The sequence below is a fragment of the Tenrec ecaudatus genome, chromosome 11 (genome assembly GCF_050624435.1).
Source record: "Tenrec ecaudatus isolate mTenEca1 chromosome 11, mTenEca1.hap1, whole genome shotgun sequence".
NCBI classification, from domain to species: Eukaryota; Metazoa; Chordata; class Mammalia; order Afrosoricida; family Tenrecidae; genus Tenrec; species Tenrec ecaudatus.
In genome coordinates this window covers 52,050,151-52,074,279 of record NC_134540.1, presented here as the reverse complement: position 1 = coordinate 52,074,279, position 24,129 = coordinate 52,050,151, and the positions used below count along the sequence as shown (strand labels likewise).

At 42.9% G+C, this 24,129-nt stretch overlaps 1 protein-coding gene across 1 annotated transcript in view; it reads right to left on the bottom strand.

Annotated features, from left to right (window-relative positions):
* Positions 1-4,980: 4,980 nt before the first annotated feature.
* The window catches only part of POLE4 (DNA polymerase epsilon 4, accessory subunit), an 80,827-nt gene continuing 61,678 nt past the window's right edge, over positions 4,981-24,129 (bottom strand). The window contains exons 4-5 of the mRNA XM_075563055.1: positions 23,792-23,900; positions 4,981-10,794 (exon numbers count right to left, since the gene is read on the bottom strand). Coding sequence (XP_075419170.1) covers positions 10,746-10,794; positions 23,792-23,900 — 158 coding nt within the window. The 3' untranslated portion in view covers positions 4,981-10,745. The remainder of the gene's footprint in view (positions 10,795-23,791; positions 23,901-24,129) is intronic.

The window sequence follows — 24,129 nt, the reverse complement described above, 5'->3', positions numbered from 1 at the left end:
TGTCCACTTAGAAGGTGGGCAAAAGACCTGAGCAGGAGTTTCTCAAGGGCAGAAATCCAAATGGCCAATAAATATATGAGAAAATGTTCCAGATCTCTAGCCATAAGAGAAATGCAAATTAAAACAACTAAAGGTACTACCTAACACCCTCAAAGAGAGCCCAATTTAAGAAATCAGAAAGTAACAAGTGTTGGAGGGGATGTGGAGAGATAGGAACTCTTGTCCACTGCTGGTAGACCTGTAGGTATGTACAACCATTATGGAAATCAATTTGGTGATATCTAAAACAGTTGGAAATTGAGCTACCTTATGACCCAGCAATCCCCCTACTGGGCATATACCCAGAAGAGACAAAAAACAAACCACAGCCAGACATCTGTGCCCCAATGCTCATCGCAGCACAGTTCACAATGGCAAGGAGCTGGAAACAGCCCAAATTCCTATAAACAGACAAATGGATTTAAAAGCTGTGGTACATACATACAATGGAGTATTACGCAACCCTAAAAAGCAGTGATGAACGAATGAAGCACATCGCCACATGGGAAGAACTGGAGGAAATTATGCTAAGTGAAGTAAACCAAGCACAAAAGGTCAAGTATTACATGAGTCTGCTGAGGTAAACTAAAAAGAAATTCCAAAGGGGCATAGGGAAGAAGATGCTGTATACATACATCCCTGGGTGAGGACTAGGTAATATGGCAGGGGCCAGACTAAACCCAGGGATACATATGTAGCCCATTAAAAGGGAGGATGGAAAAAGGTATGGGTAGCCGGGGGAACAGGGTACTAACCCACACAGGGGGAGGGTGTTGACTGTGTTTCCACAGGGAAAGAGAGACAAGACTTCAACCCGGAGCTCCAAGACAAGAACGCAACACACTGACATGAAGCAGGGAACAGATAGAGAGGCGTGAGGGTCTGGCTACATTACCAACTAAATGGACAGCACCACCCTCCCCCCAAGAAGAATTCACTTCAGAGGACAGCACTGACGCTACAGCTCAAGAAGAGGGGAAGAGGGACTGGTCTGGTCAGAGCACACAGGAGCCAACGAGGGGGCACAGGGGGGAAAAAAGAAAAGAGTGATGCACATCCTGGCTCATCAAGCCCTGAGGACAATGTTCCTGCTCAGAACAGCAATGCACAGCGATGACCACAGGGCCGGCCCCAACATGGGACACAGCATTCCTCATTGAGCCATTGCACCATTGGGGACAACACTAGAGACACACAGTGGGCACACAGTGGGAATTGTGCCCACCATGAGTTCACCATGCCGAAACCAGCCCCTGGGGGCATGCAACAGAGCTGCAGGGGAAGCACAGCAATGAAGTCCCCAGGGATAGAGGTGGTGCCAGGGCATGGCACCCCATCAGACTTGACTGGAAAGCACCTGTGAAGGAAAACAAACAGACCCTGAACTATTCATATGTTTGTGTGTGTGTGTGTGTGTGTGTGTTGGTGGTGGTGTTGCAGCTATTGTTTTACTTTCTGTTGATGCTTCATGGTACTCGATCTTGTGATGGTAAATAGCATGTCTACCTGGAAGGGATAGGCAGAGTAAGTAGGCCAGAAGAGAGAACAGCGAGATGACAGTTCCGGGGGGACATGGAGGTAGGGGTGGTGGGGGAAAGGAAGAGAATTTTAACAAGTCCAGGGACAAGGGAATAATAAGTGATCCAAAATCAGTGGCAAGGAGGGTGTGGGCAGTCTGGCAGGGCTGGATCAAGGGCAATGTAACCAAGAGGAATTCCTAAAACCCAAATGAAGGCAGAACATCATAGTTGGACAAGAGGAAGCTACAAAGAAACAGAGGAAAGAACTAGGAGACAAAGGGTAGTCATAGAGATTTAAATACAGACATACAAAGATGTAAATATATTTATATATGATAAGGGGGGAATAGATCTATGTACATATATTTGTAGGTTTAGTATTAAGGAAACAGATGGACAGTGGGCCCCTGCTCAAGTACTCCCTCAACACAAGAACACTTTGTTCTAACAATTCGGCAGTCTGTGATGCTCACCTGCCCGGCACGATCGCTGATGACAATGGGTGCACAGACAAATGTGGTGAAGAAAGCTGATGGTGCCCGGCCACCAAAAGACATAGCACCTGAAGTCTTAAAGACCTGAATATAAATGAATAGCCATCTAGCTGAGAGACAACAAAACCCACATGAAAAAGCACACCGGCCTGTCCCGACTAGATAACCGAGGACAAAGTGGGTGCATAAGCAAAAGTTGTGAGCAAAGCTGATGGTGCCCGGCTATCAAATGATATAGCAATCTTAAGGGCTTGAAGACAATGAGGCGGCCAGCTAACTAAGAAACAACAAAGCCCACAAGGAAGAAGCACACCAGCCTACCCCGACATGAACGCTGAAGACAAAACGGGTGCAAGGACAAGTGCGGTGAAGAAAGCTGATGGTGCCCAGTTGTCAAAATATATAGAATCTGGGGTCCCATAGGCTGGAAGATAAACAAGGGGCCATCTAACTGATAAACAACAAAGCCCACATGGAAAATGTACACTAGCCTGTGAGATGACAAGGCATCAAAGGGATCAGGTATCATGCATCAAAGACTTAAAAAAAAAAAAGCATAGCATTGTGAATGAGGGGGAGTGCAGAGTGGGGACCCAGGGCCCATCTGGGGGAAATTGGACATCCCCTTGCAGAAGGGTTGTGGGGAGGTGACGAACCAGTCAAAATGTAGTGTAGTAACGATGAAACATACAATTTTCCTCTGGTTCTTGAATGCTTCCTCCCCACCCCCACCCCTCATGATCCCAATTCTACGTTACATAACCAGCTGGACCGGGAGATATACACTGACATGGATAGGAACTGGAAATATGGGGAATCCAGGACAGATGAGCCCTGGATGAGTGTGAGAGTGGTGAGAGTGGCGATATCGGGAAGGTGGAGGGAGGGTGAGGGAGAAACGGGAAACAGACGACAAGGTCTACATGTAACCTCCTCCCTGGAGGACGGACAGCGGAGAACTGGGTGAGGAAAACGTCGGATGGTGTAAGATATGAAAAAATAATAATTATTTATAAATTATCGAGGATTTGGGGGGAGGAGGAGCGGGGAGGGAGGAGAAAATGAGGAGCTGATGCCAGGGACTCAGGTGAAGAGTGGGTGTTTTGAGAATGATGATGGAAACATATGTACAAATGTGCTGGACACAAATGATGTATGTACGGATTGTAAAAAGTGGTGCATGAGCCCCTAATAAAATGATTTTTTTTTTAAAGAGAGGGGCTCCGTGTACACATTATCTGAATCCCAAGCCCTCATGGGCGAATACTATCCTATACCGTCATGGGTGGTCCAGAGAGCTAACAAAATCAATGAAGGTGTACAAGTGTGCGTGAAACCAAGACTTTCCCATCAAATATCAGAATAAAAGTGTCACCCTCTGTCACCACAGGCAGGATCTTGCTTGTCTCCCAACATCCTTAGAAGGCTCAGGATCCTGTCTGAGGAAAACGAGGCTTATTGCTCATCCATGACTGAGGCAGGCCAAGTCCAAGTTGTCTCTGCTGTCCTCTGACTCCTACCCTATTTGTTATGCATTTTTGACCAGTGTGTTTTGTTCCTCATGAAGGCTGAGAACCCAGATCCCACCAACTCTCAATCAGTGTACACCCCACCCACCCGGAGCCACTTATGCAAAGTCGACCATCTTTAACTCAGTTTGGAATAATAATGGGACTGCCTCACAGCACAAAACCAATAATGACTGAAAGTTGAATGTTAGGCATCCTGAGTAAGTATATCTCCAAGATAGCCTACCCTCAAGACCCAGTCCCCTGTATAGCCTCTAATTTCCCCCCTTATACCCACCCGTCTGCTCTATCTCTACTCTTCTCCATGTTCAAAGCCCAGACACCAAACTCACTGCCAGTGAGTCAGTGCTGACTCATAACAACCCAGAGGACAGAGTGGACCTGCCCCCGTGGGTTTCCGACGCTGTGAAGCTGTCTGGCGTTGAAAGTGGCGCCTTTCGCCCTCCGAGTGGCTGGTGGTTTCAACTGCTGACCTTGCAGTTGGCAGTCCAACCAGTAGCTCACTTCACCACCCGGGCTCCTTTCCCAATCCCTGGCCTCCTCTGCCTAATACAGTATGTATGCTGTGTTGTTATGTGCAGTCATATAAAAGGTAGATATCATCAGATCCGATGGGATCGCTGTGAGTCAGAATTAACTCAACAGAAGTGGATTTGCCTTGGATTGGTTTGGGCTGCAGGCAGGGAGAGAAATGGCCTGAGCTGCTAGCTCCTGAGCTAATTATATTGGCAGTCAGCAAGCAGTTAATTTGTTGATTGGAGTAAGGAAAACAGACATGGTAAGCCTAGCTCAGAAACACTAACCTAGATGCAACAGCATAATCCATAAACTTATCTCTCATAATGCTTGAAACTCTTTTCTAACTAAATCTGCATGATCCCATAGAATGGCTTAGAGATCCTGGTTGACATATTTTAAGGTTTCAAATGTGTTAAGGAAGAAACCATATTTTTCCCTATTGCATTACCTTTAGGCCTCTCTGTGTTGTTATAAAGTTTGCTGTTGGAATTCCAAGAATTGAAATGGATTGAGTAGGTCTGAGATATACTTTAGGAACTTCTCAGAAGGTCCCAGAGCCTACTTAGCCCAGCTCAACAATTTCTCTCACAACGACATACCACATCTCCTTTAGGTATGTAAGCACCCTCCAGCCGAAGATCACCAGGAACACACACCTGTAGTGGACACACTGGGGGTCTTCCTCACTGCAAGAAGGGAGCATGCACAGACCTTAGGGACCTGTGGGACACCTGGTAACAGGGTGCTAGAAATGGCCTTTATGGGAGTTGATTGTTTCCCCTGTTATTATTTTTTAATCATTGCATTGGCATATGATTCATATATCATACAATTTAATTGTTGAAACATACAGGAAGAGTTGTACAATCATTGCCACAATCAATGTCAGAGCATTTTCTTCATTTTTGTACTAGTTATTGTTAACTCTCCACTTGCTCCCAATCGTCACCACCATGCCCCTCGGCATTTATCAATCCACTTATTATCACTATACACCTACCCATCCGGAGTTTCATTTACAGAAAACTGTACAAAATATAAACGGGAAGCAAGCAAGCAAACAAAGTAAAAAGAGTGACTAGCCAAAACATCCTGAAACCTCAACCAAAAAGAAAGCAGAAAATATTCAAAACAGAAACAACATTAAAATGGGTTAAAAGGGAAAGCAAATGATAGGACGTTACATTTTAACCTAACTACATCTGTCACCATGAAGGGAAATCAATTCAGCAGCAACTGGTTTTATAGGGAGGGCAGAATGCAAGGGAGCGGGGTAAGGTCACTCGTGTGAGCTGGGCGACGGCGATGTTTGGTATTCTGTGACCTTGCTTTGTCTGACCTTGGACAAATTTCAAAGAAAGATGAGGGTTTTTACTCCCATAAAGAGTTGCAGACTCAGAAGCCCACAGGGCCAGTTCTCCTCTGTCCTATGGGGTCGCTGTGACTTGTCATTAATTCCACGGCAGTGAGTTTGCGGTTTGAGCTTCGTTTTGAGTAGACACAACGATGAAGTGGTCTTCTTCTGCCTTACTTCACATCATCGTCACAGAGCGGCCTTGGCTGAGGGCAGTGACTGTGAGAGAACATCCCACAGAAACACTCCATGACCGAGTCTGCACCTCAGACCAGCTCCTGGCAACAGCAGAGCTTGAGAGTCAAGCCAGTTCGTGGGGCCAGAACCAAGGAACATGCCTGCCCCTCCGGCAGGAGCCGCTGAGAAATGTCACCCCTGCCGGCTCTGCGCTACACAAGGAGCCGCGGGGTTTGTTATGAGACGCAGGCCATCGCTGTGTCAGATAAGATCTGCCTCCCAAGTCGACCAACGAAATTGGAAATTCATCATGATTTCATTGGTATATCCATAATATCCAAGGTTAATGTTTTATCTGTTTTGTGGCCACTTGTATTTTCTTTCAATGCTCTGCCTTTGTGTCCCTTGCCAACAATTCTATTGAGGCCACAGAAGTTTTAAGTCAAGAATACTTAAATTATTAAAAATCATAACCTCTGGAGGCTTTTTCATGTTCATGTTTACATTCCTTACATTTGAAGGGTGGAATATTTTCAATTTCATGTATTCAAATCTGTATTCTTTTTTAAAATAATTTCTTTCTTTTTGAAAGTTATATATATCAGTTCTTCCCTTAAAGGTTTATAAGGCTTCATCCTGTATACTCTGAAGTGAGTTTCTAAGTTTAATACTTTAGAAAATAGTTTTCTCAACACCGGTTATTCCCGAATCCATCCCTTTCTAATTGATCCGTGAGGTTTTAGTCACCACATTTTAAGTTAGTCTGTGTTCTATTCCTCTCTGAGTCAGCACCTTGGCATTTTAATTATTAGCTCTTCGCCGTCTTTTCTGGACCCCTGGTCACACAATGGTTGCACGGTGGGTTGAGATCCAGAAGATTGGCAGTTTGAAACCACCAGTCTCTCTGCTGGAGAAAAACAGGGATTTCTACTCCTGTAAAGAGTTACAGTCTCAGAAACTCACAGAGGCAGTTCTACCCTGTCCTGTGGGGTCAGCATGACAGTGTGTTTATAGTCTAATAAGGCAGTTTGCCCCTTATCTAATGTTCTCAAATATTTTTAGCTACTTTTACTCACTTTTCTCATATTTTTTCTCCTTCTAAGTGTAATTGATGCACATTTTTATTTTGAAAATATATAGTGTGAAATAAAAGATGTTGTAGGTAAAGTATATAATCGTTTTGTTAACTGGCTCTTTGATATTCTAATTAGGTTTATATTATGTCTACAGACTAGTTTGAGAAACGGGCATCTTCACAGCCTCGGGAGTGGAACAGCGCCCCCACCTTCTCCTTCTGTGTTCTCCATGGACAGTCACTTTGGGTTGTCTCCACATAGATCCAGGATGCTTCAACTTCATTCCTGCACATTTTATACTTTAATGTTATTTAAAGGTGATATTTGCCACCACTTTTACTTTTGACCTATTTTTGCCAGTACATTATAAAGTTATTCATGTGTATGCATTTATGTTGTAGACGGTCATGTACATTTTCAAGGGGTTTTCTTACATTTTCTAAATAAACAATCACATCTTCTAAAAATAATGATATATTTTATAAATAAATTGATAGTTCTTTTTTGTCTTTCTTTTCAACTCCTGTCTTTCTTTTCAACTCCTATCTCACTGTACCCCCTCAAAATGTTGCTCATTAGAATCCAAAACACACTGCCATCAAGTTTATTTCAACTGATAGCAAGTCTATGATAGAGCAGAACTGCCCGTTTGTGTCTACAAGACTACACATCTTGACAGGAACAGACAGCCTTGTCTTCCTCCTATGGAACAGCTGGTGGATTCAAACTGCTGACCTTGCTGTTAGCAGTCCAGCTCATCACCCATTATACCATCGAGTGGTAAGGACCATAGCATCGCCTGAATTGGGAAAATACCAAGACACAGAAGAAAGGCCTGGTAGTCTGTGTCCATGAAGTTTATATCCTAGAAAACCCTAGGGTTACATGGGTCAGCATCAACTAGACAGCAATAGACTTGACTTTGGTTTGGTAACTTCTCATAGCTCCTTAGCTAACACTCAAGGGTTGAGAACTTCAAAAGTTCACATGGCAAAGAAACCCAGTTCAACTGATTTACCCTGGCATCATAGTGTTTCCCAGGAAAACACCCATCAGTCTGCCTCAAGACAGTGACAGTCCCAGCCTCAAACAACCTCATGCTGCACACTGCCTTAGGGGAGTCTTCCTTACCTAGAAACTTGGAAAACCTGTGTCCTTGGAATGAAGTTGCAGTAATTCCAGAGCAATGTTGGGGGAAAAAAGGGTTGTGATTCAAAGGTACACTTTGATCTACTAATAGGATTCATTATTACAATTAACTTTATGTTTTCTTTTTTGTGTTTTAAACTTTTTATTATTATTTTAAAATTTTATAGAGTTGGTTTTCCATTCAACAATTCATGCATTGTTACCAGCACTCTCCCCACTTCTGCTCTCCCTGTGTTTCTCTATTATTAATTATTATTATTATTCATCCTTATTACTGTCCCTTCTTGCTTTCAAGAGTATCTATCCATAAGCAAATGTTTCCCTTTTGATTTTGTACAGTTGATTGTTCTAAGGAGTATATACCTCTTGGATGTTATTCTTCCCCACCAAGCCTGCTGTTTCCTTTTTTAAATTATATTTTATTGGCATATACTTCACATATCATACAATTTAATCATTCAATATATTAAGAAGATTTGTGTAATCATCACCACAATCAATGTCAGGATATTTTCTTCTCAGACCATTGTTCCTCCCGCCCTACCCCACCAAGCCCCTAGATGATGCTCAGTCCAGCTACTCTCCCTACAGATCCGCTCATACTGGGCTTCATAGATAGCGAATCATACAAAATATAAATAGGAAGGAAATAGACAATCAATCAAACAAATTAAAAACCCACAGTAACAATGACTAGACAAAACGTAGAAGAAACCTCAATCAAAAAGCAGAAAATATTAAAAATGGGAACAACTTTAAAATTGGTCAACAGGGAAATCAAATGATGTTACTGCATTTTAGCCTAACTACACTTGTCATAATCGACTTCGCCATGCTTGCTGTCTGCCAGCAAGGTGATTCCCACCCTTAAACTATAGTCGGAGGGTATGCAAAGGAGGCTTATTCCAGGCAGGGGCCCTGCAATGGATCGTGGGCTTCCACTGTCATCCCTGGCCTTCTGCGGAGCAAGCGGTCACAGGTGAAGCTCTGAGCCCATTCCCTCTTTCAGTTTGGATTTTGTTGTTGGCTAGACTTTGCAGAGATTTATATACTGTATATACTCAAGTATAAGCCAATCCGAATATCAGCCGAGGCACCCAATTTTACCACAAAAACTCCATTAAAAATGTGCTGAAAAACTCAGTTTATACACGAGTATATACAGTAATCTATTATGGAATGTTTTTCCCCTGGATTTTTAATTCGTTAATTTATGCTTTCATCTTTATTATCTTTTCCTCCTGCTTTCTTAGAATTTATTTTCTCATAATCTTTTCTGATTTGCAAAGTTGGGTGTTTAGTTTATCTATTTTTATATTTTCAAAAACATCTTTAAGTGTATGGGCCTTAGCCAAATGCTAGAATATTCTCCTTGTTAGAGAAATTCATAAGATTTTAGAATCATTACTTCTGTCATAAAAGGCAATGAATTAATTAAACTTTATAGGCATCAATAACTACTGTGGTTTCTAAATAACTTTGAAAAATGAGGAGGAATGGCAGACCCCCAAGCCCAGCTTCTCCTTCAGCTCTGAGCAACTCAAAGCCGGGTGACCACCTGGGAAGTGCTCAGCTCAGGCTCCTGCACCACTGGAGGGGCTCCTCTGGAATAATGGTGGCCTCTTATTTTCAACTCAAATGGGTCTCAAGAGTTTAGAGACTATCTTGCTGCTGGTTCCTCCAAAAGTCCACCCTGGGGCAAGGAGTCCGGAGCGGCTTCTTTGGGAAGCGATGCCAGGAACACTCCTGGGCGGGAAGTGAGCTGGGTAAGGATGGCACCCACTAAAGGAGGAGGTGCGACCTGTGGGAGTGCTTGGCGTGTGGTTTGAATCACTTCGGAAGCTCCTTGAATGAATGGCAATGCACTTCCAAAAAACAAAACTGAGAATCCGCTGAGGCACGGGCCTCCTCTGATACACATGTTGTTGTCATGGGTCATTATCAACTCCACAGCAACTGGTTTGATAGTTCTTCTTAGCGAACGGGTTGTCGCTGGATAACTGGAGCTTGATTCCACTGTGGAACTTGGTGGGGGGCTGTGGGGTTAGTATAGAACTTGTACCTCAAAGGAATTATCTCAGACTGGGGTATTTACATATTCATCATCTCTTACCAGCCCTTGATTTGAAAACGCCCCAGCCCTGAATGGCACTCTGGGTTAGGCATCAGGCAATGAATCTGAAGGTTTGCTGTTCAAACCCGCCAGCTGCTGTGCTGGAGAAAGAGGCTGCACGCTCAGCTCTCATACTGTCTTCTCTGTCCTAACAGTCTGTGAGTTAGAATCAACTCAGTGAACAAGCGCGGGTTGGGTTCGGAGCAGAAGCCCTCTGCCCTGTAGCTTGCACCTCAGGCAGAGAAATGTAGGTTCTGGTAGGAGTCAAAGGAGCTGTGTGAGAAATGAAGGGTGAGGGTGGGGAGTGCCTGGACAGCTGCCAGGACCATTGCTTAGATCCCCTTCAACCAAATGTAACCCTCTCACCCAGGCTTGGTAAGTACTCCTGAAACTACTGAAAGGCGAATTTGCTGAAGGGAAGCATTAAACTTTGAAAGAGTTTTGTTTCTAGGTTCAATGCATAATCCATTAAAGTGTGATCATCAGAGAAGCCCCTTTTGGAAATTCGGTGGCAACAAGCAAACGTTGGGTGCATAGAAGTTGTCCAAGGTCCAGGATAGCAAAATCACATGAGAGCCGGGCTGAGCGAGGGTCCTCTCCCAGGAGAGGTCTATGAACTGCCTCCTGAGATGACTCAGACTTGGAAGGATTGTGCAGTGGGGGAGTAAAAGAGGGCAAGGAGACAAAAGGCAGCTTCATGACCTGTTTATGTTGTCTTTGAGCATTGTTTTACTTGTCCAGAGACCGCTCACCTTACAAGATCCTAAACCACAGTTCAGAAAAAAATAGTCTCTCTGGATGACCTTGAGTTTCTTTCTTCTCCTCTGGAAAAGAACAGGAAACAAAAACTGCTTTACTAGGAGAACAGTGGTAACAATGGACGAAATGTAGGGAAAGCCTTCTGATTAATAAGCGCTTGCTAATAAAAGCAAGAAGATCTCACAAGAATTTGCTCAGCTTAATTAGTGTGGCAATCTGTTCTCTGAAGCGCAATACAAGGGCAATATAAATAAAAGGGACTTGACCCTGATTTGCTTGCCAGTTTCCCAAGAGTGAAGAACAATAAAATCTACGTTCCAGTCAGCACTCTCTCCAAATTGATATTTTGAAAATTAAAATGTGTCCCCATCAATATGATGCCATTTTAATAAATGCAGTCTTCTTCCATCCATTAGTCGAGTGTTCTAAACTACGTACCTCGACCATAAAAGAAGAGTCACCAGGGAAACCACTCCCCACCAAACTCACTGCCTTCAAGTCAGTACCAACTCATAGCACTGGCTGGTACTTTGCTGCATGGCCCTCTGAGTAGATATTACCAAAATGCTTTGGCTCAACCAAAAATATTTACCTAGTTCTGCACCAATATGTTTTTATTGATGAATGATTTCCACAATGTGAGCCTTTGCACACCAATTTGAAATTTTATGCTTTCTCCCTCACTTTGAGTGATAAACTACTGTGATCCCAAATAATTTCTCTCCTGATTTCCGCTTGAATTTAACAGCCACAGGAATAGTGGGCCAGATTAGTGTATGCACTTCTCAGAGCTGTGCACCAACCAGGCTTTCTGAGCCTCAGGAGCAGCGTGTGATTTCAGAACGAGGTCACTGTGGGCTGCCACCCACCATGTGATGGGAACATCCCATGTCCAGAGCAGTGAGACAGACGGCTGCACCTGAAAACCAGTCAGATGTACCAAGAGGCTCTGGCTTCTCCATCAACAGCTTGGAGAAGCCAAGTAACACAACCTACATGTATGACAAAGTTACACCCCAAAGTGCTGACTTTGAACAATGGGACACAGAGGAGGAATGGAAGTAGTAGATAACTTCTTTCCCCCGTCCCAGAGTTAGACTATGTGGAAGTTACATAATCTGGTGTCAACTTGAGATTATTAAGAGTGAAAGGGTGAATTTTACCCTGTCAATGAAGTCACAGCTTGATGACCACATTTGAAGGCACTACAGAGAGAAATGGCTCACGGGAGGCCAGACCCACACTCTGCTTGACATTCCTGTTGACAAGCCACATGGAGACACACTAATGGAACCAGAGCCCTGGAGCAGGAGCAGCCACACGGGGACCCACGCCAGTGCTGTGATATTCCCACGGTCACTGGATCCACAAGACTTTCCACCCACTGGCCATTGATCTTACAGCATTTGGTGCTGTTGCGTGTGTGGCGTGAGTCTGAAGAGGAATTTGTAGACTGGTATCGGACACATGGACCAATATTGGATTTATGGACTTGATCTGGACTGGTCTGGGAGGTTTTCTCAATATACAATCGCTCTTTTATAGAAAGCTCTTTCTTACACACATTTGATTGTCTCTGGAGTTGTTTCCTAGTCTACCAGACTAACACACACTATTTGGAGACTCTCAAGATGTTCTATAAAGCCAAACATTACTTGTCTTAGTTACAATTCTTTGAGATCAGCTTGCTAGCACATCCCTTTACATTTTCTCTCTTCTTTCCCTGCCTCAATTCCTCTTTTTCTCTCACTTCTGATTCCCTGCATTTGAACCGGTGGTGTGTTGACGAAAGCTTAACCAGCAGCTAGCCAAACGCCGTTTCCAATATAAATGTTGGCTGACATTTACAGTGAGGAGCAAGGTGGAAGTAAAACAGCCAAGACACGTGCCTGAACTTGCCTCACTCGTCAATGACATGAGCGCTTTCTTCATTAGATTGGCTTTCTGGAACAATATTCCCACTGAATGTGTGATTTTATTTACAATAGAATGCTTACAAATATGACAAGCTTTTTAAATTTTTAAAATCATTTCGTTGGAGCTCTTACAGCTCTTAAAACATTCCATACCCCAATTGTATCCAGCGTATGTGTACATCTGTCGCCATCATCTGCTACTTCTGTTTCTCATACATCAAACACAATGCCTGTTGTCAAGTTGGCTAAAGGAAAAGAATTCTACTCCAGCCAGTGTGACCATGCTGAAGGAAAAAGCACACAGCCGCTGATGCTTAGGTAAAAAGGAAGAATCCTTCAAGTCAGGACACCAATCAAGAACCATGGCTTGATCTAATGGAGCTATGGATTGTAATAAGATCTGTGAGAACTCCTAATAAAATGTTCAAAAAAGAAGCAATATGAAATATATCAAATAACAATTTTATTTATTTATTATGTATTATATAATATTTTGTTATCATTTTACTATAACAGTCTACTTTTGTGTACCTCTTTATCCATTCTTAATTAAGTATGAACTGCATGAAATAATAAATATTGATCTTTCTTTTAACTATTTAAAATGGTCCTTGGAGCAGGGCAGCAATTCATTGTTAAATCATGTGCATCCCAACTGCTCCGCTGTTGTTTGGAACTCTGATGGCCTCGCTGCCAGCACCACAGCAACATGAAAACCAGCACAGGCCAAAGCTGATGCACAAGTGGGGGCTTTACAATGTACGTTTGGCGATAATTGATGGTCTTTTTGGTTTCTAAATTTAATTCATTTTGTTGTTGTTGAGAATACACAGAACAAAATATACATTGGTTCAATAGTTTCTAGTGCACGATTTAGTGACCCTTATTAAATTCTCTGAACTGCACAACTCTTCTTATTTCTGAGTTATTCCTCCCTCATTGTCAGAAACGTATTATCCTCTAACATGTCCCATTTCTGTTGTCACATTGGTGGTTCTTAGGAGCAATGGTGGCACAGTGGTTTACAGGCTGGACTACTCACCTGTACAAGGGGGGCAGTTTGAAGTGACCAACCCCTCCGTGAGATAGGTAAACACTACAATAAGTCAGAAACACTACAGATGAATTTATTTACTGTTTGTTGATTGCTTAGAGGTAAGAAAAAGATCACTAGTGGCACAGTCGATTAAGCTTGGACTGTTTACCAAAAGGTCAATATTACAAATTCACAATCTACTCCATAGGAAAACATATTTTAAAACCTAGAAAAAGATTGACATATGTCTAGAAACACACTTACCTAAACTAATAGGGACTGAAGTAGAAAGTCTTAATGAACTCATAATAAAGGAATTGATTGAGTCATTTAAAAAGTCCCATAAAAAAATGTGCAGGTACAGCTTACCAAACATTCAAAGAGCAACTGATAATAATTCTACTTAAATTATTCCAGAGTGTAGGAAAAAATGTAAAACTCCAAAACTCATTTTACAAATTGAACATTACCCTGATACTAAATTGAGGCAGAAATGTTATTAATAAAGAAAAGTATAGACCCATATCCCTCATGAACATAGATACAAAAATTCTCAAAAAGTCGTAGCCAATGGAAACCAACAAACATATTTTTAAAATATATCATGACCAAATGAGATTCATACCATATATGCAAGGATGGTTCAACATTAGAAAAAAATAAATATAATTCATCACATAAATAAAACAAAGGAAGGAAAGAACTACATGATAAGAACTATAAATGATGCAAAAAAGACATAATAAAATCCAACACTCGTTCCTGATTAGAAAATTTTAAAAGCACTCAAAAATACAATTTCCTAGACAGAATGGAAATTCTTCTATATAATAGCATGTGTATGAAACCAATGGCCAACATTAGCCTCAATGGAGAGAAACTGAAGGCATTTTCCTCAAGTGCAGTGTGTTAGTCTGGGATGAGTAGAGAAACAAATTCATAGACACTCATATGTGTATAAGAAAACCCAGTCCAGACCAAGGCCACACGTCCAAATTAGCCCATATGTCTGATACCAATCTATAAATTCCTCTTCAGACGCACACAACATAGGTAATGACACCAAATGCTGCCAGCACTGAGATGCCTCTACCACCACTGGATCCACCAGACTTTTCACCCACAGGCCTGTGGTCTTCCTGCATTCAGTGTCATTGTATGTGTTGTGTGAGTCTGAAGAGGGATATATAGATTGGTATCAGACATATGGGCTAATAGTGGACTTATGGGCTTGATCTGGACTGGGCTGGGATGTTTTCTTAATATGTAATTGCACTTTTACATAAAGCTCTTTCTTACGCACATATGAGTCTCCCTGGCTTTGCTTCTCTAGTCTATTCAGATTAACACATTATGCCTGGAAAAGAAGTGAAAAAGAGAAAGACTCGACAATATGGATTCACACAGTGAGCTCAAGCATAACAACTAATTTAAAGATGGTGCAGGATAGAGCAGCGCTTAGTTCTGTTGTACCTCAGGTCACTGTGACTCAGAGCCGACTCTGGAGCACCTCACACCAACAAGCATGTTTCAGGCCTTCTTTAACCCCCTTGTGTTACACTGAGTTTTCTATACAAACAAAACTGGTGATACTTATGTGTACAAGAAAGAACTTATATAAAGATATTAGCTCAGCCCAGCCCAACTCAAGTCCACATACTAACTGGAGATTTTCAAACTCACTCAACTGCCAGAGGATGAAGCAGGAAGGCAAAGTGGGAAGCCAGGAGATCACAAGCCAGTGTGTGTAGAGTCACCATGGACCCAAGGTCCCCGGAACATATCAGCGTACCAGAGCGCCCATAGTAGGCAGGCCATGTGGATTGCCAACCCCAGAGCCAGCCTTGCAATCCAAGCAAGTAGAAAATCAAAAGAGGGTAAGAGAGAGAAGTTCTCAGTGTTTCTCTTATAAAAGGCCACACCCCCAATAAAATGACATCAGACTGTAATTGGATTGATAGGGTGGACTCCACCCCACCTCCACACAGGGACCACAAAGTCGACATAAAATCTAGCCGTTCCACCCCTATTCAGCGTCTCTCAGACGCCCACCAGCTGTTCCACCAGAGGAAGATGTGGCAGTAGGCTTCTGTAGAAATTACAGCCTAGAGAACTCAGGGGGCAGATTTACTACATAGGGCCTCTATGAACAGAATTTACTTGATGGCAATGAGCTTAGACTTTTTTGGTTTATTGTAAAGAATATACAGTGATACTATATTGGGTAAAGTATAAAAAGAAAAATATCACCAATAATTCTACTACTCGACACAACTATCTGCTTTTTAATATATTCCTTTCCAGTCTCTGTTTATATGAGTATATATTTCAGAGAGTGCATAAAAATTCCCATTGTTATGTTGCTATGTTGTTCTGGTCTCCATAATTAAAGTGTTCATGGCTGCATATATTTTATCAAGGGACTATAGGGTGATTTAATTAATCTTTCTCCTATAATTAAATAGTTAAGTTGGTTTCAATGTTTCTATATTAAGAATGGAGCTGCAATAAACATTTTCATGTTCATCGCTTAGGTTATTTGGGATTACTTCCTTCAGATTTATTCCCAGCAGTGAAAATTCTACGTCAAAATACGCTAATATTTTTAAACTTCTGATTTGTTTCCCCTAGCTGCTTTCCAAAGCATTTTTGAGTCTTAACTGTCTGAACGGGAGTACTAACTTAAAATGCATTTGTTATTGCCCAGCTTTAAACTCTTAGTAGTTGAAAGACTTGAGACCAAGAGTAGGCCTTGGGTTTCCTGACCCGAAGGGAAAGGCAGTGTGGATGGAGTTTCGTTCTGATGTGTTATTTTCTGCTGAGCCCACACACGGGGAGGATGTAGCAACCTCTTGCCTCCCCCCAATACCGGCGCCCCCTCCCCCATTTGCACGCCAGCAATGAAACGCTCACCCTATCTGGGAATGGGCTCTCTTGTTAATTTTGTAAACATGATGGTATTGGACATGATTTCTAGTTTATGGATACCATGGTTACTCATAATCCAGATCCCATTTTTATTACGTCAAATTCCAAGAAGAGATACCTCAAAGGGTGAACAGGTGGCCAGGCTTTTGTGGGGCCTCCAGAAGTCAGGGGCAGGTCTTAACTGGTCCCCAAACTCAATTTTCTACCATCTTCCCCATAGAGATGATTATTAATGTCCCCCAATAATAATGATGTCTTTCAAGTAGACCAGGTACATATATAAACCATAGATATATTAATATAGAATATATTTTTAGTTTGCACTTAATCATAGCCTTAATTTAAGAACAATCATATTTTAGGAAGTGGCCCTACTTGGTACATCCCCTCGTGAAGAGATCGATGAAAATATGGATTCTAAGAAGAGTGTGATGAAAAAATCAACCATCTGCTTCTTCTCACCCTCGGGCGTTTCAACCTCTAGTCCAAGAAAGTATTACCGTTCCCTAAGTCAGGTACAGGTGACATTGAAGTTCACTTAGTGGGATTTCTAAGTCAGATCCTCCTGGTGTGGTCTATGAAGGACGTTGTGTGGCAGCCTGGAAAGGACACAGTCCAAAGTCCCAATTTTCTACAGTATGCAGCCTGGGTCACCAAGGACTAAAGAGAGACTAGGTTATAAATTTCCAAATAGGAACATAATACCAGGCACATTCTCCCCTTGGCGTCTATCCAAGTATTCATCGCGGCAGGTTGCTCAACCCAGTTTACCCATGCCCAGAAATCTAACAAGCCTCTCTGAGACTGACATACTCCTACTCCCTCTACCTCTTGACATGAACATATGGAAAGTTCCACTAATCAGTCACTTTTACAGGAGTGTCTGCTGATTCGGAGTGACCATAGAACCATGTTGTATGGCAGCATTTGCTTGGTCTTCTGCCACTGCCCCACTTTGAGAAACCGACCCCAGCTGAGCTGAGGTCTCCTCTGTCCCACTGGAATTTAAGATGTGCAAATAAAAGGAGTGATATACAGCTTACGGTCAGCTATGACATTTTGGTAAGCTATTACTCCAGCAGAATTCTGGAACAGAGATGAATACAGGCATTCCTTGATGTGCCGGCCCTGGCCTTATACTAGGGTCAGAGGTCAGAGGTAAGGGGACGCAGTGTTCTGCACAGATTTCAGAGTAAGGTCACCACATGAAATAGTCTGAAGGGCCACACTTGTGTGTGTTAAGCACCTTCCTGACTGAAAATTAGAGCTACCCACCCTCCCTCTAGACAGGTTTTTAATGTAGTCTTCATCCCCTGAGGCTCCGGGGAGTCCAAGCACATAGTGCCTCGGTGTCTTCAGGGCGAGTTATTCTCTAGGTGCAGGTGGAAGGCTCAAGGTTGAGAAATGCCCCATCGATGAGTTACCTTGTTACATCCCTCTTTGATAGAGCATCTGCTTGTTGGTTCAGTCTGTCTGAAAACTAGCAGATGGTGCTCGGTTCCCAGTTGGGAAACAGTCTAATGGGAATTGTACTGAGAAAGCTAATCATCTGAGAGAAGTGGCTGCCCTTTAAAAAGGATAATTTGCTTTTGAAGAACGCAAGTCACTCATAGTCGAATAATCCCCCTTCTTGTGATGTCGGTCAAAACGGTAGAAATTGTCCTCAGCTGCCACAAATCCTCCGGGGGCTTCTTTTTAGGATGCAGGGACTATTTATAAAAGTGACTCTCTTTGTTAGAGAATTCTTCCCAGGCTTGGATGAGAGTACATCTGTCAGCTGAAGTATTTCTTTATTAGATACTCCTGTCATGCTCTAAGAGCACGCAAGTGCAGCAGTTAAGATATGTTTGATTCAAAGTATCAGACCCTTGGCTAGCAGTCATTTAGATAATGAAAACATTTATTAGGTGCATCGGACAAGAAGTTTGGACAGAGTACCAGTATTTGGTGCAGTATATAAACCGTCCCAGCAGGATCTTCCTATATCCTCTACTACCATCAGTTTTCTCAGCTAGTTACAGCTCTGATCATAATTTCAGGATGTCTGTAGCCCTGGTGATCTACTGGGTTATGAGTTAGGCTGCTAAACCTAAGGTCAGCAGTTCGAAACCAACAGCCGTTCTGAGAGAAAAGGTGAGACTTCCTACACTGATAACAAGTTAGTCTCAGAACCCCACAGGGGCACTTCTCTGCACTCTGGAGTTGCTATGAAGTGGAATCGACTCTGTTGCAGTGACTTTGGAGAGTTTCTGGGTCCAGCTCCAAGTGTCGCCTCCTATGAAAAAAAGAAAGGGTCAGAAACAAACAACCTTTCACCTCCTTACAATGGAGGGAAGGCCTTTCTCCAGAAGTCACTAGAAAAATCAGGACTGGGTCACATGGTCATCTGCAGACTAATCATGCAATGGTGATTGGACTTCCTCATTGGCTTGGACAGTTATGGTTATCCCTTAAGGATGGGTACACTTACCTGGGAACAAAAGCAAGATGCAAGGAAGAAGGGGGTATAAATGGTGGGAGGATAGCCACACTGTTTCCCGTGGCCAGGCACTGAAGACTCTGAAGATGTGATCGATCAGATTAATGATCTGATTAAGATTCTCTTGAGTCATCTGAGCAGTCTTAGTGCAATCTCAACTGTCCTTATGAGAGAGAAGGGGCAGAGGGGCAGGTGTAATGACAGAAGCAGAGGGTAGAGTGATGAGGCCCTGAGTCAAGAAATGTGGGTTCCCTCCACAAGCTGGAAAAGACAAGGAATAGAGATTTCTCTTAGGCCTTCAGAAAGAACACATCTCTACCAATACCTTCTTTTAGTTCCGTAAAACTTATCATAAACTTCTGGCCTCCAGAACTAAAGGTGAATGATTTAGTGGGGATTTTTAAGTCACTACATTCATGGCAATGTATTATAACGACAATAGCGAAGTCACGCACCCTATGAATCCCAAATCAAACTCCTTACATCTTTGGCTGCCTATAAATATCAAGCAACAGAAGCCGGAGCGCATCACTTGGACATGCTAATCCATTTCAAACAGCTTTAACTTAAGAGCGGGTGATCTAAAAATAGCTCCTGTGATATTTTTATGAATCTTCCCTCTTCTGCCCTTGAAAGAGATAGAGGGATCCGTTAGAATCTTTATTCTAATATTCTCTAAAATGCCATCTGAGGAAGAGTCCATCTATTTGTATTTTCTATGCAGAAATTGTCGAGTGCTTATCTTTAGGTATACACGGTAGAGCTCATGAGTGAAGAGCACAGGTTTGGGCTTAGAAAAATAAGCAGGTAACTGTATTTTCATTCTGTTGTGCATAGAATAGATGCACCTCGATGACACCTATCCACAACAATAACAAACTCCATCACAACTGGACTACATCTTCAAAGGCCCTTAGTTCCAAATGAGGTCACCTTCACAGATGTCGGGCCTTAGGACTTCAGCTGTACTCCTTTGGTGGGATGCACGATTCAACACACGACAGCAAGTCGAAAGCTTTTATCCCCTCTCCAGGTCTTCCTGCCCAGCCCTGCCGCTACTGCCATCGCATGTGACCTGGACAGCTCGCCCCAATTATCAAAGTAGCTTTTTAACCAATCTTTCTTCCTCATCAGTTTCCGGTCCCCTTTTCTCACTGATTCCAGAGCAAATCTTAAAAACCTAGATCTTTAAACAACTTTCCTGCTAGAAACAAGTCTCTAGTTCCCAATGCCAGACACCTGGTAGGTCATGTATTTTATATATAGTCATGAATAATGTCACATACAATCCATTCAGGCAAGATCCAATCCATATATGTGCTTGGGCTATAAGATTGTAATAGAGTTTGGAACATGACATTGCAGATGTAACGGGAACACAACAGCTTCACATGTGCAACACATACAGCTTAAGTCTCTTGTATACAAAGTGATTGCACTGTCAGATATAATATTCTGTGCATATTCAATCTATAGCGAATGCTTTTTTCTGTCATTATTCATTTTAATAGCTATTGGCATGTAATTCACATGTCATACAATTTATTTGTTCAGTCATATTGTGGTAGTTACATAATCTGGTGTTAACCTGTAGAGGGATGGCGTCTAGTCTGTCAATCAGGTCGCAGCTTGATGAGCTCATTTTGGAGATGCCACGGAGATAAATAGCTCACTGGAGGCCAGAGACAACCAGACTCTCTGATTGACATTCCTGTTGACAAGCCACATGGAGCCACGTTGATGACAGCCAGAGCCCTGGAGCTGGAGAAGCCAGGTGGAGACCCACGCCAGAGCTCAGATCCTTCCTCCACCACTGGATCCACAAGACTTCCCACCTACTGGCCTGTGATCTCCCTGCATTTGGCGCTACTGCTTGGCTGCATGAGTCCAAAGGGGAATTTATGGACTAATATTGGACATATGGGCTAATATTGGACTTATGGACTTGATCTGGACTGGGATGGGATGTTTCTCAATATACTATTGCTCTTTTATATAAAGCTCTTTCTTCTACACATAAGAGTGTCCGTGAATTTGTTTCTCTAGTCTACCCAGACTGACACACCTATTAAGAAGAATTGAGCAATCATCACCACAATTGACTTCAGAATATTTTCTTCTTGCCGTACTCCCTGTTGTTAGAGACTCATTTCTCCCAACTGCCACGCCCATGTCCTTAGGTAATCATCAATCCAGTTATCCTCTCGGGGTTTCCCTGTCCTGTATTTAATATGCAAAATATCATACAGAATATAAGCAAAGGGAAAAAACAATAACTACAGAACAAAATAGAGAAAAACCTCAACTGAAAAGAAAGCAGACAATCGTACAAACTAAACTAACTTTAATGTGGGTTAAAGGGAGGTCCAATGCTAAGGTGTACATGTTAACCTAACCACATCTGCCATATCAACTTTACAGTGCCCTCTGTCTGACAGCAAAGCTGTCCACACCCCTGGACTGTGGTCAGAGGGGATTCGCCGGCGGCGGAATCTGTGCAGGGAGCCTGCGAGTGGATTGGGGTTTCTACTGTTGTCTATAGCCGTCTGCGAACTAGATTTCACCATTTAAGCTCTGCTACTGTTCTCTCCTCTGGATTTGGATTTTATTGTTTACTCTCTTGGAACACACAGGCTGATGGACTTCTTCCAGGCAAACTTAGTTGAAGGTTCACTTGGTGTCTTTTCCTTTCACTTTTTTTTTTAAACTGAAACAACTTTAAAATGAGTCCAAGGGGAAATCAAAACCTATCATTATTTTCGTCTGGAATTCCCCACTGACTTAAAGGTTGCCGTATAGCAGCGTGTGCGTCAACTCACAGACAGCTGCATCCAATCTCATAGGTTACGTGATTCAGTTATTTTTAACAGTTTTGTTGACATATAAAGCACATGCCACACAGCTCAATAGCTCAAGCACATCAAGAAACGTTGTACAGTCATCATCATAATCCATTTCAGAACATTTCTTTGTTCTTTTACTCATTGATATTAGCTCCCCATCCCCCCCAAACTTCCCCTGCCCGAAGGAGCCATTAATCCAGTTGCTGTCTCCACAGATTTACCTTTGCTGGATTTCATATACAGAAAACCTTTGTTTTTTAAAAACTAACAGCAATAACAAAGTAAAACAGATTTCTTAAACTCAATCGAAAAGAAAGCAGAAAACACTAAAAACTAGGACAAACTTTAAAAGGATCAAAAGGGAGATCAAATGAAAAGGTGTTAAATTTTAATCTAGTTGCATCTGCAGTCATCTGCTTGTCTATGCATTCTCATAAAAGCAAGGTTGTTCACATCCTGGGTCTATGGCCAGAGGGATTCACCAGGGGCTTAATGCATGTGTATTTCCCCTTCACTTTTTTTAAGGTGCAACAACTTTAAAATGGGCCAAAGGGGAGAGCAATGATAAGATATTACATTCTAACCTAAATATATTTGCCATAATAGGATGTACAGCGCTCTGTGCCTGATAACCAGGCGTGTCACATCCATCCACTAGGGTCATGGGCATTCTCCAGAGGGTATTCTACATGTGGGCCCTACAAATGGATTTAGAGTTTCCCCTCCCATCAGCAGCCTCTGCCAACCAGGTGTTCACAACGTAAGCTCTGACACCATTCCCTCCTTGGGATTTGGGTTTTATTATTTGCAATCCTTGGAACACACATACTGACGTGCTTCCATGTAGACGTAGTTGATACCTGGACTCAATTATTGTAGCATTATCTCTCGGTTTAATTCCCTTTTGAGAATATTATTGTGAAATACATTCTCGCTCCCCAATGCCGCAAAACCAGTGCTAGTGATAGCAGCAGCGAGAGAAAGGGGAGAAGTCTCAATGTCAAAGTGAAACAAAGAGTTGCCAAAGGATAACTAATATACAGAAACATCAGTGACTTGGCGAGCGAGGGTTTGCCATTTCAGCACATGTGGGCAATGTCCCAATCATGGAAGGTCCTACTTCATAGAACCTGTGTGGGTACTGAGCAGCGGCTGACTGTAAATGAGAAACATCTGCAGTGACCCGTCTCCCACTGCACTTTCACCATCTTGAGCTCCTGAGCAGCCCAGGCCATTTCGAGGCGCCATGCTCCTCAGAACCCCGCCCTCAACCATCTAACAAAAGCCAACTCATCCTTTAATTCTTTTGATGTAACTTTCATTTCATTTAATCATAACTCTCTCTCACAGAGGTCCTCTCAGCCCCCTCAGTGGTCTTTGACCACGGATGCTTATTTCCTCTGTAGACTTTATCAGCCTTATCATTTGTCACCTGTATGGAATCTGCTTTCTCCAAGAATCTGAGCTTCCACAAAGAAAGGCCCTGCCTGGTTCTCCATTGTGTCCTCAGCAACCAAGCCAGAGTCTGACGCAGAAGAGGTGCTCAGTGAGTGTGTGTTGAGAACATTTCAGCCACAGGGTATGTTTGGCTGCACATACAGAGACACACACATCCATGAGCGAGACTCCTCGTGTCACACATAAGCATGCTAGGGATGGGAAGTCCGAGGCTGCTGCAGCAGTGTCATGGTGGTGTCAATCCCCCAGGCTCCCACAACCTCCCTGCTCCTCTTGTCTCTGCGTGGTCACCTCGAGGGGCGCGAAGCCTGCCTCACGTGCAGAAAGCAGGATGTGGGAAGAAAGGCAGGAGTACTCCCTAAACTAGGAAAACAGGACTTCATAAAACAGACTGCTACTTACCTCTCAGCGAACAGAACTAGGTCACATGCCCACCCTTCGCTGCAAGAAGAGCTGGGAAATGTGGCTAGTTGGCGGAACATATTGCCACCCTGAATGACATCAGTGACTTCTAGGAAAGAAAGAGAATGAATATCGGGTCAGTATTTAGCACAGAATGAATGCAGGGGGGCCTGCCTGAGAAACTCAGCCTTCACGAGGCACTGATGGAGTCCCTGAGCGGTGCAAAGGGCTCATTTACCCGACTGCGAACCAGAAGGATGGCGGTTCCAGTCCAACCAGAGGCACCTCTGAAAAAAGACGTGGCAATCTACTGCCAACTCAGCCTGGAAAACTCCGGG